This window comes from Phyllobates terribilis, unplaced genomic scaffold, assembly GCF_046119375.1.
Source record: "Phyllobates terribilis strain yellow unplaced genomic scaffold, ASM4611937v1 Scaffold_5__5_contigs__length_657084704, whole genome shotgun sequence".
Lineage (NCBI taxonomy): Eukaryota > Metazoa > Chordata > Amphibia > Anura > Dendrobatidae > Phyllobates > Phyllobates terribilis.
The window spans coordinates 626,565,282-626,583,730 of record NW_027362765.1 but is presented as its reverse complement, the minus strand read 5'-3'; the positions used below and the strand labels follow the sequence as shown (position 1 = coordinate 626,583,730).

Sequence of the window (18,449 nt, the reverse complement as noted above, 5' to 3'; positions counted from 1 at the left end):
CTGGTAACCAGGAGCAGGACATTGTGGAAAGATTCTTTCCACGATGTCGCTGCTCCCCTGATCGCTGGTGAGCCTGCCCGTTTGACAGCTCACCAGCGATCACATAGCGATGCAGCAACGATCCCTGACAGGTCGTATCGTTGTCGGGATCGCTGTAGCGTCGCTAAGTGTGATGGGGCCTTAAGGACTGTGTTAGCTATTGTAGCTCATCATCTTTGAAATTAATTGGGCTGAGCTGCAATGCTAGACACACTTTTCTGCAGGGATGGGATGTATTATTTCTCGAAAAAAAAAAATTTTTATAATCATAACCCAATGGTTTATAAAATTAAGAATTTTCTAAAGAGTGCCTAAAATTGTTTTCTTCTTATCAGTTCCACAAAGGATGGCATGACTCCAACTGAAGGTAAAGAACAATGTGGTAGAAAATCTGAAGTACCACAATCTGGGACCAGGCAAAAGTCATATGGAAGAACCACAAGGAAAAATATAACAGACAAGTTTGGAGGGTGAGTCTGACAATAGTCACACAGAGGTTACTAAACTTCATAAAGTAACAGGAACATCGAGTTTAAAAAAATTCATTCTAAATGTATATTGATTAATCAACAACATCTAGGCCGATCATTCACTAATGACTGGTTAATGAGCAAAAACATCCAACAGGCCATCAAAATATTAGAAATTTATTTGCTTTTAATCAGCATTTTCTGTTAATTTCTCATTTAATGGGCAAAACAACCTTTAGTTTATGCATTGTTCTTTGACCATGTGCAAATACTTCACTTATGTGAAATAATCAGTCTTGACATTAAAGTTAATCTGTCAACTGATACATGCTTCCAAAACAATGGACAGCATGAATCAGCCAATGTAGCTTACAGGGGGGCAGGGCAGCTGCGGTGGAGCGGAGTCTCAGCAGGCAGGGTCGCTGCTGCAAAAAGCTGGCAGCGGCAGGAGTGGGGTGATGCTGGGGGCCATGGGATGGGAGGAGGAGGTGTTCGGCGGTGCAAGGCTGCACCGGGCACTAGACTTTCACAAAATGTCAGTGGAGTCCCTACACTTCTCATAGTTTTCACTGCGATGAACTGGGGGATAATGGCCGCCTCCGGTGGCTCATACGCAGAATGAGATCTCAGCTCCCGGGATCTCCGTGTCCGTCTAATCTTAGCCTAGCTGCAGTGCTCCTAGGTGGAGCATGACAATATTCATTAGTGATGGGCGAGCACTAAAATGCTTGGGTGCTCGTTTCTCGGGTCGAGCACATTGGCATACTCGGGTGCTCGACCCGAGCAACGAGCCCAATGTAAGTCTAACGGAAACTCGAGCATTTTTCAGGAGGCACTCCCGGCGGTCTGCAGAGGGCCTAAAAATTGCCCAAATCGATGGGAACAGTGCTCAAATTACATGGAAACAGCATGGGGAAGACCCCTGGAAGCATTTCTGACTCCCAGGTCACTGCTGTAAACAATGTTGTCAGAGGTATTATGCCACTTTTACGGACTCACAATAAAACATACAAAAACGAAACCAAAATGGATTTTCCTGGGAAATATGTTAAGTAACATCCTTTCCAGGTTAATGACTTGTATATAAGGCAAAATAAATAACCAAAGCCAAAAATACTCTTCCACACCTTGGGCTATGTTCACACGTAGCGTTTTTGATGCGTTTTTGCACTTTTGCATTGCTTTCAACCGTGACAAATGCATTCACCGTGAAATGTCATTTTAACATTTTACAACCTTATTTGGCCATGTGGTGTGTGAGACATGATCAGACTCATCCTGTTTCATTTATGAAGGAGGGACTCTGAAAGTCACAAAGCCTATTTTTATAGGGCCATCAGGCGGCCTTTACTATTCTTAATGGGCCAGCAGTCGTCCCTCACTATTCTTAAAGAGCCATCAGCCGGAATGCTTTGTTGTTCCCATTACTAAAGAGTGGGTCTCCTATACTGTTATTGCATATGCAGTGAGTGGCAGGGCGGCCCAAAATTTGGACGCACCCCAATACCCCTTTGAAAATTTGGACGCACCCCAATACCCCTTTGAAGAGATTTAGAGGAGGGCCTCCTGAAAACAATGTTCCCATTATTAGGAAGTGGGTCTCCCATACTGTTTGCCCATGCAGTGAATGCTAGGGCTGCCAAAAATTGGGAGGCACTCCAATGCCCCTTGGAAGAGACATAGAGGGCCTCATGAAAAAACTTTCCCATTATTAGGAAGGGGGACCCCATAGTGTTGGCCTATGCAGTTAATGCAAGGGCTGCCAAAAATTGGGAGGCACTCCAATTAACCTTGGAAGAAACGTGGAGGTCAGATTGCCTCCTGTAAACAATGTTACCATTATTAGGAAGTAGGTCTCCCATTGTGTTTGCCTATGCAGTGAATGCAAGGGTTGCCAAAAATTGGGAGGCACTCCAATGCCCCTTGGAAGAGACGTAGAGGGCCTCATGAAATAATGTTCCCATTATTTGGAAGTGGGTCTCCCATAGTGTTGGCCTATGCAGTGAATGCAAGGGCTGCCAAAAATTGGGAGGCACTCCAATGCCCCTTGGAAAAGACGTGGAGGAGGGCCTCATCAAAAAAAGTTCCCATTAGAAAGGAGCGGGTCTCCTATTCTTGTAATGACCAGGCACTAAGTGTATGAGCTGACAAACATTTACCCCTGGGGGGTATACATGAACATACTGTATAAAATATTTTTTTTAAGGGCATCATAAACTCCCTTTAAAAAAATTATGTGGGTGTTGCATCAAGGACCACGGTCACCTTGGTGATATGGTGGTGGAGGATGAGGATGAGGAGAAAGAGGAGGACAAGAGCAAATAGCCAAAATCAGGAAGCGTATACCCATGTGTGGGTGTGAAAAGGTGCATGGGAAAACACCTCCCGAAAAAAATTGAGATTTGAGTTTGTTACGCTGCTATCATTTGGTGGTGTTGAGAAGTCTGGCCCATCCAGCCCTTGTTCATTTTTATAAGAGTCAGCCTGTCAGCATTTTCAGTTGACAGGCGGATGCGCTTATCAGTTATAATTCCACCAGTGGCACTAAAAACCCGCTCTGATAAAATGCTAGGCCATTGGTATGGTCGGCAAGGTACTCCCTCAGCATCTTCCCAAACTTTGCACTCCTTCTGAGAGTACCCCGTGCCTTAGCATCTGTGCGATGGGAGGGGCTGGGAAAACTCTCCCAGAACTTTGACAGTGTTCCCGGGCCCCTGCTGGATTGGAGTTGTGTCTCTCTCGCCTGTACTCCTTGGTTGTCCAACGAACTGTGACCTCTGCCGCCAGCATTTTCAGATGGGAATTTTTTTAATAGTTCTGCAACAAGGGCCTTCTGGTACTGTCCCATTTTTGTAGACCTGTCCGCCTCAGGAATAAGAGATTGAAAGTTCTCCTTGTAGCGTGGGTCTAGAAGTGTCACCAACCAGTAATGACTGTCACCCAAAATTTTGAGAACGCGAGGGTCACGGGGAAAGCAGCATAACATAAACTCAGCCATGCGTGCCAGACTGCTAACAGGCAAGACTTCTAACAGGCATGTCCTCACCAAGAGGACGAGTGACCATGCTCTCCTCCTCCTCCTTCCTCTCCTCAGGCCATAAACGCTGAACAGACGGTATGACAGTTGTGCAATAATACAGTCTATAGCGCATGAAACTAGCTCCTGTTCTTCCTCCTCTTCTTCCTCATTGTCATCGAATCCACGTTGGGATCAGATGAGGCTGGGCTGTGTGTAACCACCCTGTATGGTTCCTTGCTCCATCTCATCGTGCTCCGCCTGCAATGCATCCTCTTTGATTGTGAGCAGAGAGCGTTTCAGAAGACAGAGAAGCGGGATGGTGACGCTAATTATGGCATCATCTCCGCTCACCATCTTGGTGGAGTCCTCAAAGTTTTGGAGGATGTTACTTATGTCTGACATCCATGTCCACTCCTGAAGTCTTATGTGTGGAGTCTGAACTGAATATCAACTTCCTTGTTGATGATGGTAGTCAACAACTGCCCTCTTCTGCTCACAAATCCTTCCCAACATCTGCAGTGGAGAGTTCCAACGCATGGCGACTAGTTATGAGTGAGCATACTCGCTACTGCTCGGTGCTCACCCGAGCATCTCACTGCTTGAGATGTTCGGCGCTTGCTGAGTATTTCCGGGGTTACTCGGCGGGAGCTCGGGTCCCCTCCCTGCATGTTTGGCGCTCTTTACAGAGCCAGTGAACATGCAGGGATTGACTGCCACTCACTGCAATGCCGCAGTCTTGTTGGTTGTGGCATTACAGTGATTGGCTGGCCGCATAGCGTCATCAGGTCTATATCAGACCTGGCGCCGCCATGCTTGTCACAGTCACTCCGGAATCAGACAGTGTAGGGAGAGGTGCTGCTGAGCTAGGGAGAGATTTGCTTGTTTCTAGTAAGTGTAGGTGTACCAAACTATATTAGAGACACATATCCATCTCAACAAACAGTCCTTCTGAGGACTAATCCATCTGCAGAGATATCAGACAGGCAGTGTATATAGGCAGGCAGTGTATATAGCAGACTGCAGTGCACATATTCCAGTTTTGTCTGCTGCTACTGCTGCTGCTAGATATTTCTAGAAATAGGCCCAGGTCTCAGGGGCCAGGAATAATTTTTTTTGAATCTTAATTCTCATTATTTGCTTAAAAAGCAATCCAGAGAACACCGTTTTTCTGCGCCATTTGCTTGTTGGCACGGCAGAATACAGCCAGGTCCTTTCCATATTACAGCGCTAAAAATCCAGTTATTTAAAACTGTGGTTTGTCCATCACACGGATCACATATAATTGCGCTGAAAATACTGCCATTTCTGGCCTCCATTAAAAAAAAAATTTCAGTGTGTCAGTGAAGCTATTAACACCAGTTTGCTGTTCAAAATAATTACTTATAGGCCAGGTATTTAAAACTGTGTTTTCTCCATCACACGGATCACATATATGTTTTCAGAAAATACTGTGATTTCTGGCCTCCATTAAAAATTTGTTTCAGTGTGTCAGTGAAGCTATTAATACCAGTTTGCTGTTCAAAATAGTTACCTATAGGCCAGGTATTTAAAACTGTATTTTCTCCGTCACAAGGATCACATATACGTTTTCAGAAAATACTGTGATTTCTGGCCTCCATTAAAAATTTATTTCAGTGTGTCAGTGAAGCTATTGACACCAGTTTTCTGTTCAAAATAGTTACCTACAGGCCTGGTATTTAAAACTGTGTTTTCTCCATCACACGGATCACATATATGTTTTCAGAAAATACTGTGATTTCTGGCCTCCATTAAAAATTTGTTTCAGTGTGTCAGTGAAGCTATTAACACCAGTTTGCTGTTCAAAATAGTTACCTATAGGCCAGGTATTTAAAAGTGTGTTTTCTCCGTCACACGGATCACATATACGTTTTCAGAAAATACTGTGATTTCTGGCCTCCATTAAAAATTTATTTCAGTGTGTCAGTGAAGCTATTGACACCAGTTTTCTGTTCAAAATAGTTACCTACAGGCCTGGTATTTAAAACTGTGTTTTCTCCATCACACGGATCACATATACATTTTCAGAAAATACTGCCATTTCTGGTCTCCATTAAAAATTAGTTTCAGTGTGTCAGTGAAGTTATTGACACCAGTTTGCTGTTCAAATTAGTTACCTACAGGCCAGGTATTTAAAACTGTGGTTTCTCCGTCACATGGATCACATATAAGTTCGCTCCAAATTCAGTCATTTGTAGTGAACGTGGAAGATATTGTCCTCCATTTAAAATGGGCAAGGCACGTAGCAAGGGACGGGGAACTGGATGTGATGGTGATGGTGCATGCAGAGGCCGAGGCCGGCGGCAAGCTGAAATTGTACCACAACAAACGCCCACATCTTTTATCTCGACCTTCCTGTCCCAATTAATAGGGGACCTCAGATCACCACTATTGAACACAGAGCAGTGTGAAAAGGTTATTGGTTGGATAGCAGATAATGCTTCTGTAGTGCCGGCGTCCCTGCCCTCTGCTAGGCAGGGACGCTGTTCCCCTCACCGCTCTGCTCCGTGCCCGGCGTCCCTCTCCCGCTCTGCTGGCAGCGCGCGCTCCTTCCCGGCCACTGCGCTTAGGGCGCGCGCGCGTGCCCTCCCTCCCTCTTAAAGGGGCCGCGCGTGCCGTCCTAAGGAGTCCCCGGCCAATGGCCGGAGGACTTTACCATATATAAGGCACCTACTCCAAAATGGAGGTGCCCGAGCAATGTTGTTGCACCGTTCTACTCTGCTTCAGCCCTCAGGTCCCGTTGCCAGTTACCTGCCAGTTACCTGCCAGATTCCTGCCAGCTTGCTGTCCTAATCCTGCCTGATTTCCTGTTACCTGCCTGCCTGCCTGAGGTCCGACGGTCTGCCTTACAACTCCGGTCAGTCTGTCTAAGGACCAACTTGCCCGCTCACCTGGGAGCGCACATCAGCTACCTGCCTGCTTGCCTGAGGTCCGACGGTCTGCCTTACCACTCCGGTCAGTCTGTCTATGGACCAGCTTGCCCGCTCACCTGGGAGCGCTTCTCCGCTACCTGCCTGCTTGCCTGCCCGGAGGCTCCGCTGTCACGTGCTGTGACCACCAGCTATTCCAGACTCTTGCCCGCTCACCTGGGAGCGCTTCTCCGCTACCTGCCTGCTTGCCTGCCCGTAGGCTTCGCTGTCACGTGCTGTGACCACCAGCTATTCCAGACTCTTGCCCGCTCACCTGGGAGCGCTTCTCCGCTACCTGCCTGCTTGCCTGCCCGGGGGTTCCGCTGTCACGTGCTGGGACCACCAGCTATTCCAGAGACTCTTGCCCGCTCACCTGGGAGCGCTTCTCCGCTACCTGCCTGCTTGCCTACCTTGAGGCTCCGCCGTCACGTGCTGTGACCACCTGCTATTCCAGAGACTCTCGCTTGCTCACCTGGGAGCACACATCCTCCATCTGCCTTGCTAGCCTACCTGGAGGTTCAGCCATCTCAGGTCGTACCTACCCTTTACCTAGAGACTGCCCCGGTCACTTGCCGTGACCTCCAGCCCGTTCTTCCAGAGACTGCCCCGGTCACTTGCCGTGATCTCCAGCCCGTTCTTCCAGAGACTGCCCTGATCACTTGCCGTGACCTCCTGCCCGTACACCCAGAGACTGTCCCGGTCACCTGCTGTGACTGCCTGCCTGGTCGCCACCCGCTCCCTTACAAGGACCGCTCCCTTGTATAGTAGCCCAGAGGTTCCGCCTCCCAGACCCGTTACAGTTTGCTCGGGCCATGGAACCCGGTGGCACCCAAGCTCCCTCGCTCTCGGACCTGTGTCATGAACTGTCCCGTCAAAGGTCCCAACAGGAGTCCATCCTGGGTCACCTGCGGAATGTCAATACTCGCCTGGACACTCTGACTGTTCCACCAACAACCTCCGCCAGTGCCATGTCTCGCAATCCGGCAGCTCCGCTGTCCACTAACACCATTATATCCTACCCCGGACCTCGGCTTTCTGCACCTCCTCGCTTCGGAGGCGACTCAGCCCAGGCTCGGGGCTTCATAAATCAGTGCACCCTGCACTTTGAACTATTGTCCCACCAGTTTAACTCCGACCGAGCCAAAATTGCATTCATCATGTCCCATCTCACCGGGGAGGCCCTGGCCTGGCTAAATCCTCTATGGGAGAGAGGAGACCCCCTGGTGTCCAACTTGCCTGCTTTTCTCACGGCTTTCCGGAAAGTCTTCGACGAACCCGGACGGAAGACCTCATCCGCATCATCGTTGCTACGCCTCCGTCAGGAAAGTCTCACCGTGGGCCAATATGCCATACGGTTCCGTACCCTTGCCTCGGAGCTGGCCTGGGATAACGACGCTCTGGTTTCCGTCTTCTGGGAGGGTCTGTCCGGCCGTATTAAAGATGAACTTGCCGGTCGGGACATTCCTACCACTCTCGATGACTTAATAACTCTTGCCACCCGGATTGACCTACGGTTCCAGGAGCGTGCCAGAGAGGTCACCCGTGAGAGGAGGTTACCATGTCTAGCTCCTACTTTTCAGAAACCCGTCACTCCTTCTGTCTCTAACCAGGTACACCCTCCTGAGCCTATGCAGGTCGACCAGACCAAGATGGTCAAGACCCGTCAGGACTTACGCCGTGCCGAGGGGACCTGCTTCTACTGTGGCAGTAAGGAGCACCGGATCCGTGCCTGCCCGGAGAGGTCGGGAAACGCCTGTGTCTAGGTTCGCTCAGAGAGGTCCACCTAGACAAGAATAAATCCTCTCCATCCCTGCTGTTGTCAGTTTCAATCGTCTACGGGGAGAACCGTTATTTCGAACTAGCCCAACTGGACTCTGGAGCAGCCGGGAATCTTATTTCACAGTCCCTGGTAGAGAAATACCGCATCCCCACCAAACCTCTGGCTGTACCCTTGTCTGTTGCTGCCGTGGATGGGGGGCTCTTACCACGCCCCATCCAACTCATCACCGAATCCATTACTCTGCAGGTGGGAATGCTGCATTCTGAAAGTATCTCCTTCCATGTTCTGCCTGGACTCTCTCACGCCCTCTTGCTAGGCCTACCTTGGCTCCAGAAACATGCACCCGTTCTTGACTGGCAGACCGGAGAAGTCCTTCGCTGGGGACAGGGCTGCCATAAGACCTGTCTGGTTCCCGTTCATCCCGTCCGTCCTTCTCCTACCCCAGCTAATCTACCTGGACTTCCGATTCCTTATTGGTCTTATGCTGATGTCTTTAATAAAAAGGAGGCAGAGACACTACCCCCTCATAGACCATACGACTGCCCTATCGACCTGTTACCTGGTACTTCTCCTCCCCGTGGGCGTATTTATCCATTATCCGCTGCTGAGACCCGGTCGATGTCCGAATATATTGAGGAGAATCTGGCCAGGGGATTCATCCGGAAATCTACCTCCCCGGCGGGAGCAGGCTTCTTTTTCGTCAAAAAGAAGGACGGCTCTCTCCGTCCCTGTATAGACTATAGAGGCCTTAACCAGATCACGGTGAAGAATAAGTACCCCCTTCCGCTCATTCCGGAGTTATTTGATCGTCTGAGGGGGGCTAGAATCTTCACCAAACTGGACCTCCGTGGGGCGTACAACCTGGTTCATATCCGTCAGGGGGATGAATGGAAGACGGCATTCAACACCCAGGACGGCCACTATGAATATCTGGTAATGCCCTTTGGCCTCTGTAACGCTCCTGCCGTCTTTCAAGAGTTGGTCAATGACATCTTCCGGGACCTTCTCTACTCCTGCGTAGTGGTGTACCTGGACAACATCTTGGTCTTCTCTCCGGATCTCCAGACTCACCGGAGGGATGTTCGTCAGGTCCTGCTCAGGCTCAGGCAGAACCATCTCTACGCTAAATATGAGAAGTGCCTCTTTGAGCAGACCTCGCTTCCGTTTCTGGGCTACATTATCTCTCAGACCGGCCTACAAATGGATCCTGAGAAACTGTCTGCCATCGAGAAATGGCCCCGACCAGAGGGGTTGAAGGCTATTCAACGGTTCCTGGGCTTCGCCAACTATTACCGCCTCTTCATCCCGCACTTCTCTTCCCGGACTGCCCCAATTTCCGCGCTCACCCGTAAGGGTACTAATCCCAAAGAGTGGCCGCCCGAAGCAGAGGAGGCCTTTCTTTCCCTAAAACAGGCCTTCTCTTCCGCCCCGGTGCTGCATTGCCCGGACGGCAACAAGCAGTTCTTCCTGGAAGTTGACGCCTCCTCCTCTGGAGCCGGAGCGGTACTTACTCAAAAATCATCTTCCGGGAGAATGGTAACTTGTGGCTTCTTCTCCAAACTCTTCTCCTCTTCTGAGCGCAACTATTCCATAGGAGACCGAGAGTTATTGGCCATCAAGCTGGCGTTGGAGGAGTGGCGTTACCTACTCGAGGGGGCTCTTCATCCGGTAATAATTTACACTGACCACAAGAACTTGGCTTACCTCCAGCATGCCCAGAGACTTAACCCGCGCCAAGCCCGGTGGTCCTTGTTTTTTGCTCGCTTTGATTTTGTTCTTCATTTTCGCCCGGCTGACAAAAACGTCAAAGCAGACGCCTTGTCCCGATCCTTTCTGGTGTCCGATCTCGAGGAAGAACCTAAACATATCATCGATCCCGCCAGAGTAATGCAGGTGGCTCCCGTGAGTCTAAATCGTCTCCCTCCCGGTAAGACGTTTGTTTCAGTACCTGATCGGGAGAAGATCCTACACTGGGGCCATTCGTCTAAACTAGCTGGCCACGCCAGTCAGAAAAAGACCCTCCAGCTTATTGCCCGGCACTATTGGTGGCCTACCCTGCACAAGGACATAATAGACTTTGTTTCTGCCTGTGTGTCCTGCGCCCGCAACAAAGTCCTGAGACATCTGCCAGCCGGACGCCTCCTTCCGCTTCCTGTACCTGCTGCCCCCTGGCAGCATATAGCAATGGACTTTATAACTGATCTCCCCGTCTCTGCCGGTTGTACGGTCATTTGGGTGGTCGCTGACCGCTTTTCCAAGATGGCTCACTTTATTCCCCTGCCAGGCCTTCCGTCTGCACCCGAGCTGGCTAAAGACTTTATCCGCCACATCTTCCGTCTTCATGGCCTGCCCCTCCACATCGTGTCGGATCGTGGGGTACAGTTCACCTCACGTTTCTGGAGAGCCACTTGTAAACTACTAGACGTCACCCTGGACTTCTCTTCCGCTTACCACCCACAGTCCAATGGTCAAGTGGAGCGGATCAATCAGAACCTGACCAGTTACCTCCGGCACTTCGTTAATGCCCACCATTCTGACTGGGTGGATCTCCTACCATGGGCCGAGTTCTCTTATAATAATCACGAGAGCGAATCCTCCTCCAAATCCCCGTTTTTTGTAGTCTTTGGTCAGCATCCTCGGATTCCTTTTCCTGTCTCCACCTCTGTGGACAACCCGGCTGCGGAATCTCTCGTTAGCAAATTTTCCTCCATATGGGAGAGTACCCGGTCCGCACTCCTTCTGTCATCCGAGCGTATGAAAAGACACGCTGACAAAAAACGCCTGGATCCTCCACAATTTCGTCCAGGAGATAAAGTCTGGCTCTCATCTAAATATGTTCGACTCAAGATACCTTCTTACAAGTTAGGGCCTCGGTTCATCGGTCCTCTGGAGGTCATCAGTCAGATCAACCCGGTGGCCTATAAATTGAAACTCCCGGCCAACTTACGGATCCCTAACTCCTTCCATGTATCTCTCCTCAAACCCGTGGTGCTTAACTCTTTTTCCAAGTCTACAGGTACGCCTCCTGCTCCGGTTTCTGCTGAGGACGAGTTTGAGGTAGAGAACATTCTTGCCACCAAAAGGGTAAGAGGAAAGACCTTTTTTCTGGTAGATTGGAAGGGGTTTGGTACTGAGGAGAGAACGTGGGAGCCCCAGGAGAACATCCATGCCCCTCTCATCCTAGCTACATTTCTATATGGCCTAAAAAAGGGGGGGCCTAAAGGGGGGGGTACTGTAGTGCCGGCGTCCCTGCCCTCTGCTAGGCAGGGACGCTGTTCCCCTCACCGCTCTGCTCCGTGCCCGGCGTCCCTCTCCCGCTCTGCTGGCAGCGCGCGCTCCTTCCCGGCCACTGTGCTTAGGGCGCGCGCGCGCGCGCCCTCCCTCCCTCTTAAAGGGGCCGCGCGCGCCGTCCTAAGGAGTCCCCGGCCAATGGCCGGAGGACTTTACCATATATAAGGCACCTCCTCCAAAATGGAGGTGCCCGAGCAATGTTGTTGCACCGTTCTACTCTGCTTCAGCCCTCAGGTCCCGTTGCCAGTTACCTGCCAGTTACCTGCCAGATTCCTGCCAGCTTGCTGTCCTAATCCTGCCTGATTTCCTGTTACCTGCCTGCCTGCCTGAGGTCCGACGGTCTGCCTTACAACTCCGGTCAGTCTGTCTAAGGACCAACTTGCCCGCTCACCTGGGAGCGCACATCAGCTACCTGCCTGCTTGCCTGAGGTCCGACGGTCTGCCTTACAACTCCGGTCAGTCTGTCTATAGACCAGCTTGCCCGCTCACCTGGGAGCGCTTCTCCGCTACCTGCCTGCTTGCCTGCCCGGAGGCTCCGCTGTCACGTGCTGTGACCACCAGCTATTCCAGACTCTTGCCCGCTCACCTGGGAGCGCTTCTCCGCTACCTGCCTGCTTGCCTGCCCGGAGGCTCCGCTGTCACGTGCTGTGACCACCAGCTATTCCAGACTCTTGCCCGCTCACCTGGGAGCGCTTCTCCGCTACCTGCCTGCTTGCCTGCCCGGGGGTTCCGATGTCACGTGCTGGGACCACCAGCTATTCCAGAGACTCTTGCCCGCTCACCTGGGAGCGCTTCTCCGCTACCTGCCTGCTTGCCTACCTGGAGGCTCCGCCGTCACGTGCTGTGACCACCTGCTATTCCAGAGACTCTCGCTTGCTCACCTGGGAGCACACATCCTCCATCTGCCTTGCTAGCCTACCTGGAGGTTCAGCCATCTCAGGTCGTACCTACCCTTTACCTAGAGACTGCCCCGGTCACTTGCCGTGACCTCCAGCCCGTTCTTCCAGAGACTGCCCCGGTCACTTGCCGTGACCTCCAGCCCGTTCTTCCAGAGACTGCCCTGATCACTTGCCGTGACCTCCTGCCCGTACACCCAGAGACTGTCCCGGTCACCTGCTGTGACTGCCTGCCTGGTCGCCACCCGCTCCCTTACAAGGACCGCTCCCTTGTATAGTAGCCCAGAGGTTCCGCCTCCCAGACCCGTTACAGCTTCCAGTCACTTAGCCACCACCACCTTATCTTCCACACGGTCAAGTCTTAGTAGTTGTGAGTCTGGACTGCATATTACATACCCTGAACCTCCTTTCTCCCACCATGCCGAGTGCCCAGAGACAACTGATCCCACACTTGGACAGTCCGAAGAGCTGTTCACTTTTCCATTTATAGATTCGGGCCTCTCGCCCGGTCCACTTGAAGCGGGGCAAGAGGAGATCGCATGTAGCCCAAATATTTGAGCAGCCACGGTCACATGAAGTCGACGGTGGGAAAGTGTCACAAGAGGTGAACGATGATGAGACACAATTGCCAGAAAGTCAGGAGGAGGACCAGAGTGCGGAAGTGGAAGTCGAGGTGGTGGATGATATAGTAACTGATCCAACCTGGCAGGAGGACATGCAGAGCGAGGAGAGCAGCACACAGGGGGAGGGAGGCAGATCACCCCAACAGGCAGAAAGAAGCAGTGTGGTGGTCGCAAACAGAAGGCGGGCCTCCGTTCCCCGTAACACCAACATGACTGAAGTTGCCAGTACAACTGTTAGGTCTTCCCGAGTGTGGTTGTTTTCTCAAGACTCTACCGATAACCCCAAAAAGGCCATTTGCACCACCTGCCAGGCCAGCATCAGCAGGGGTGCCAAAACAACCAGCCTGACCACCACCAGCATGATCAGGCACATGGCAGCAAATCACCTGCCTTTGTGGGCCGAACCCCAGGGTCCAGGAACAGTGCCTGCAGGTGGCACCACTTCTTCTTCTGCTGTTATGCATGCAAGCCAATCCCCTGTCCATGGTGCATGCGAAGATGCCTCCTGCCCTGCACCTGTCATTGCACACTCTCAAGTAGCAGCATCAGGAAGCACGTCCACGTCCTTGTCCCAGCGCAGCATTCAGTTGTCCATATGCCAGTCCTTGGAATGCAAGCGCAAATACGCAGCCAACGCCCCACAGGCCACACTACTAAATTCCAACATTTCGTGACTGCTTGCGCTCGAAATGTTGACTTTTAGGCTCATGGAGACGGAAGCTTTCCACTACCCGATGGTGGTGGCCGTTTCTCGGTACTTGGTCCCCAGCCGCCACTATTTCTCCCGGTGTGCCGTCCCTGCATTACACAAGCACGTGTCCCAAAACATTAGCCGTGCCCTTAACAACGCAGTTACCGAGAAAGTCCACCTAATCACGGACACGTGGACAAATGAATGTGGGCAGGGATGTTACATCTCGCCGACGGCACACTGGGTTAACATAGTGGAAGCCGGGACCCTGTCGGACCTTGGGACGGAACACATCCTCCCGACGCCAAGGATCGCAGGCCCTAGGTCAATCAGGGTTGACCCCACAGTCTAAAGTTCCTGCACCTCATCCTCCTCAGCCTCCTCCTCCTCTTCAGCCTCCATCTCCGAAATGACCACATCAGTCACAGACTGGAAGCACTGCAGCACTGCCTCAGCCAAGCGGCAACAGGCTGTGTTGAAGCTAATATGCTTAGATGACAAACCGCACAATGCTGACGAGTTGTGGACAGCTCTGAAAGAGCAGGTAGATCTGTGACTCACACCGCTGGACCTACAGCCAGGAATGGTCGTGTGTGACAATAGCCGGAATCTGGTGGCGGCTCTGAGGCGAGGTGAGCTCACATATATAACATGCCTGGCCCATGTGCTTAACCACGTGGTTCAGTGTTTTCTCAAGTCCTACCCTGAGCTGCCGGATCTGCTTGTTACAGTACGCTGCCTGTGTGCATATTTTAGAAAGTCAACTACAGCTTCAGCCGCCCTTGCCGTGTTTCAGCAGCGTTTGCAGCTTCCAGCTCACAGACAGGTGTGTGATGTTCCCACGCATTGGAACTCTACACTGCAGATGTTGGGAAGGATTTGTGAGCAGAAGAGGGCAGTTGTTGAGTACCAGCATTAACAAGGCTGTCAGTATTCAGTTCAGACTCCACACATAAGACCTCAGGAGTCGACATGGATGTCAGACATATGTAACATCCTCCAAAACTTTGAGGACTCCACCAAGATGATGAGCGATGATGACGCCATAATTAGCGTCATCATCCCGCTTCTCTGTCTTCTGAAACGATCTCTGCTCACAATCAAAGAGGATGCATTGCAGGAGGCGCACGATGAGATGGAGCAAGGAACCATACAGGGTGATTACACACAGCCCAGTGTCATCTCATCCCAACGTGGATTGGGTGACAATGAGGAAGAGGAGGAGGAGGAAGAACAGGAGCTAGTTTCATGCACTATAGACGGTACTACCTGCACAGCTGTCATACCATCTGTTCAGCGTGGATCGCCTGAGGACAGAGAAGAGGAGGAAGAGAGCATGGTCACTCGTCCTCTTGGTGAGGACATGGAAGTCTTGCCTGTTAGCAGTCTGGCACGCATGGCTGAGTTTATGTTACGCTGCCTTTCCCATGACTCTCGCGTTCTCAAAATTTTGGGTGACAGTCATTACTGGTTGGTGACACTTCTAGACCCACGCTACAAGGAGACCTTTATATCTCTTATTCCTGAGGCGGACAGGTCTACAAAAATGGGGCAGTACCAGAAGGCCCTTGTTGCAGAACTATTAAAAAAATTCCCATCTGAATATGCTGGCAGCAGAGGTCACAGTTTGTTGGACAACCAAGGACTACAGGCGAGAGAGACACAACTGCAATCCAGCAGAGGCAGGGGAACACTGTCAAAGTTCTGGGAGAATTTTCTCAGCCCCTCCCATCGCACAGACCCTGAGGCGCGGGGTACTCTCGCAAGGAGTGCAAAGTTTGGGAAGATGCTGAAGGTGTACCTTGCCAACTGTACCAACATCCTCTGTGATTCCTCTGCGCCTTATAATTATTGGGTATCCAAGCTGGACACGTGGAATGAACTGGCTCTCTACGCCTTGGAGGTCCTGGCTAGTGTTGAGCCACCCCCGTAATGTTCGAGTTCGGTTCGGTTCGTCGAACACCCGTGTGTTCGCCGAACTGTTCGTCGAACTGTTCGTCGAACACCTTCGAACACCGTTAAAACCAATGGCAGGCAAACAAAAACACATAGAAACACATAGAAAACACCTTCAAAGGTGTCCAAAAGCTGACAAACTGCTCAGAAGACACAACTAACACATGGAAAAGTGACAAGTACATATAGTCATGCGAAAAGAAAAGAGGTGGAGGAGTAAAAGGAGGGGGAGACACAGATATAGGCATGTCATGCCCTTCTAAAATCCAAAAAGTGAGAAGCCGACACGTTCAGTCCGCTCCTGCCCGTGCCACCTCCGCGTCGCCGGGTTTGTGCCAGAGCCGCGGTGAACCCTGACGGCCAGCCCCCCTCTCCCAATACTGGTGCCTGTCCGCTGGTGGGTCGAGCGAGCCCCCCTGTGGTGGAGGCAGCTCTAAGCTTTTTAATTTAAATTGTCTCTCTAATTTGAATGAATACACTTTAAATCCATTTACAAGGATCTATTGGAGGGCAAGTCTCATGCCAGCAGCCGCGTAATTCCAGCTCCAGTAGCGTCCACTAAAGCTGCTGCAGTTAAAAAGCTTTAATAAGGATCGAGCTCGGCTGTCCACCGCAAGGCATCCTACTGCCAGTCCCAGCCCCTATGCCTTGGGGTGCCTCCTGATGCTCTTCACTGAGTATCCCGTGGTCCCGAAGCATTTCCTTTGAAAAAATTAAGTGTCCAAACTACAGGTGGTGTAGCTTGGTTAACAGCCGGGATAATCCGCTCACTAACAGACACTGCTACTAGGCACAAAGTATTTCCTGGGCTAGATGCAGTTAAAAATTTGTAATTAGATACTCTCGTTGGATGCTGAGAAAGCATTCCATAGAGTCTCCTGGCACGCCATATATGATTCTCTTAAAAAGCTTGGGGTAGGGGTCTAGGGGACCCTTTTATAGCCAAAATCACGGCCCTGTATCGCAATACGTCACCTAGGCTGAAGATAAATGGAACTGTAGCACCCTGAGGGCTCGGTTGCTACAGAGGTATTGCACCTCACCCAGAGGTGTGATATCTCACTCTCAGGTAAGGATGTAGTGTGGATCAGGACCCGACACCTGCATGCATTACACCACATTGCCGTGGGGCAGGGCGACCAATATGCCTCTGAGATGGGCACGACAGTCCCTGTCCCTGGCTGGAGTGGGGGGAGGGAACACTGAGGAAGGGGAACCCTGTAGTGCAGGAGCAGGGAGGAAGCAGTTCCTGGGTGCATTGAGAAGGGAGTATAAAAGGTGGGCACCATCTTAGTTCAGTGCAGAGAAGTCTGAGCAGAAGTGGCAGGGAGCAGGGGCTCTGCATGAGCTCTGCTCCGGAGGCGGGCCTAGTAACAGAGGCCCAGGCCTGGAAGAGGGAGAAGGAAGGAAGAGGAGCGGAGAAGGCTCCAGGAACGAGGAACGAAGGGATCCCAGGGGTGCGGACGGGCGAGTCGCCACCGCACGCCCGAATCCACCTGTGTGGAGGGGTCAGGCCAAAGGGGGAGACCGGTCCCCGAAACTAGTGGAGGCAGGAAACGACCCTCAGCTAGAAACAGGAGGCTGTGACATTTTATGTGGCGCAGCCCCTCGCTACACCCGCTAGGAAGGCACCACATAGGGTCAGGGAAACTGGCGCCAAGTTTACCAAGAGGAGGCCCGAGGCAGCCGGACAGAAGGGTTGGTAAGAAAGGCCAGACAAAGGACACACAAAGGTGGTCCTGTGAAGCGCTCCAAAGTTATCTGGGAGTTGTCTGAGCCCCTCACCTGGTGAGCACAGTATGACGTGGGCAGCCGTTACCTGCAGACGTGGTCTGGATAATAAGAACTGTGAGTAAAGGCCCTGGAGTGCATCACTGACTCCGTGTCGTTACTGCTGCTGCCCTGCACCATCACCCCCATCCTCCGCATACACTGCCCTGAGGCTATACTCCTCCCGTGGGGAGTTATGCTACGCTCTGCTGCACCCACAACACCAGCCTCAGCGGTCTGCCCTGGAGCGGCGGTTCACTCTGACCGCAATCCACGGGTGGCGTAGTCGGACATTTAAACATCAAAACCACATAAATAGTTCCGCCACTGGTTTGACCGCCCTGAGCCACGGAACCGGGTCGCCGCCACGGAGACTACAACCACCAGCATCCACCAAAAAGGGTCCGGCTCCGGGTGTCCCAAGGCCCAGGGGGTGCATCAGAACATTTTCATCACCTTTCACAATCACCAATGGGACAAGGCAGGGATGTTCTCTGTCCCCTCTCTTATACATCCTAGTGACGGAGCACCTGCTCTCATCAATTCGCCATAACCCCAATATTAGGTGGATTGAGGTGGGAGGCACCGAGTACAAGTGCTCTCTATTTGCTGATGATGTCCTAGTATATATCACTCAATCACATATATACATCCATGCTGTTATGGCTGAAATAAATCACTTTGTTACATGGTCAAATTTTAAAATCAATGCAGCGAAGTCTGAGGCCCTCGATGTCTCCCTCCCCAAATCCATATAGGATTCCATCCAGTCCAACTTTCCCTTTGCCTGGCCCTCACAGGGTATCAAATACTTAGGAATTCCTATTCATAGAGACCTCTCCCATCTATGTTATCTTAATTTTGGGCCCTTTATTGAACAACTCCATACAGACCACGGTTGGCAAGTTAGAACTGTAAGATTCACTACGTGAACCACTGGTGTTTTGTGGAAAAGCACATGTACACTGTGTTCCAAATTATTATGCA

General features: G+C 51.4%; 1 protein-coding gene across 2 annotated transcripts in view; it reads left to right on the top strand.

Annotated features, from left to right (window-relative positions):
- SMTNL1 (smoothelin like 1) overlaps positions 1-18,449 on the top strand; it is a 236,646-nt gene that overhangs the window by 93,503 nt on the left and 124,694 nt on the right. Inside the window, exon 2 of one of the 2 annotated variants that reach the window (XM_073686124.1) lies at positions 375-509. The exons of the other annotated variant lie outside the window; for it this stretch is intronic. Coding sequence (XP_073542225.1) covers positions 375-509 — 135 coding nt within the window. The remainder of the gene's footprint in view (positions 1-374; positions 510-18,449) is intronic. 2 annotated transcript variants of the gene reach the window in all.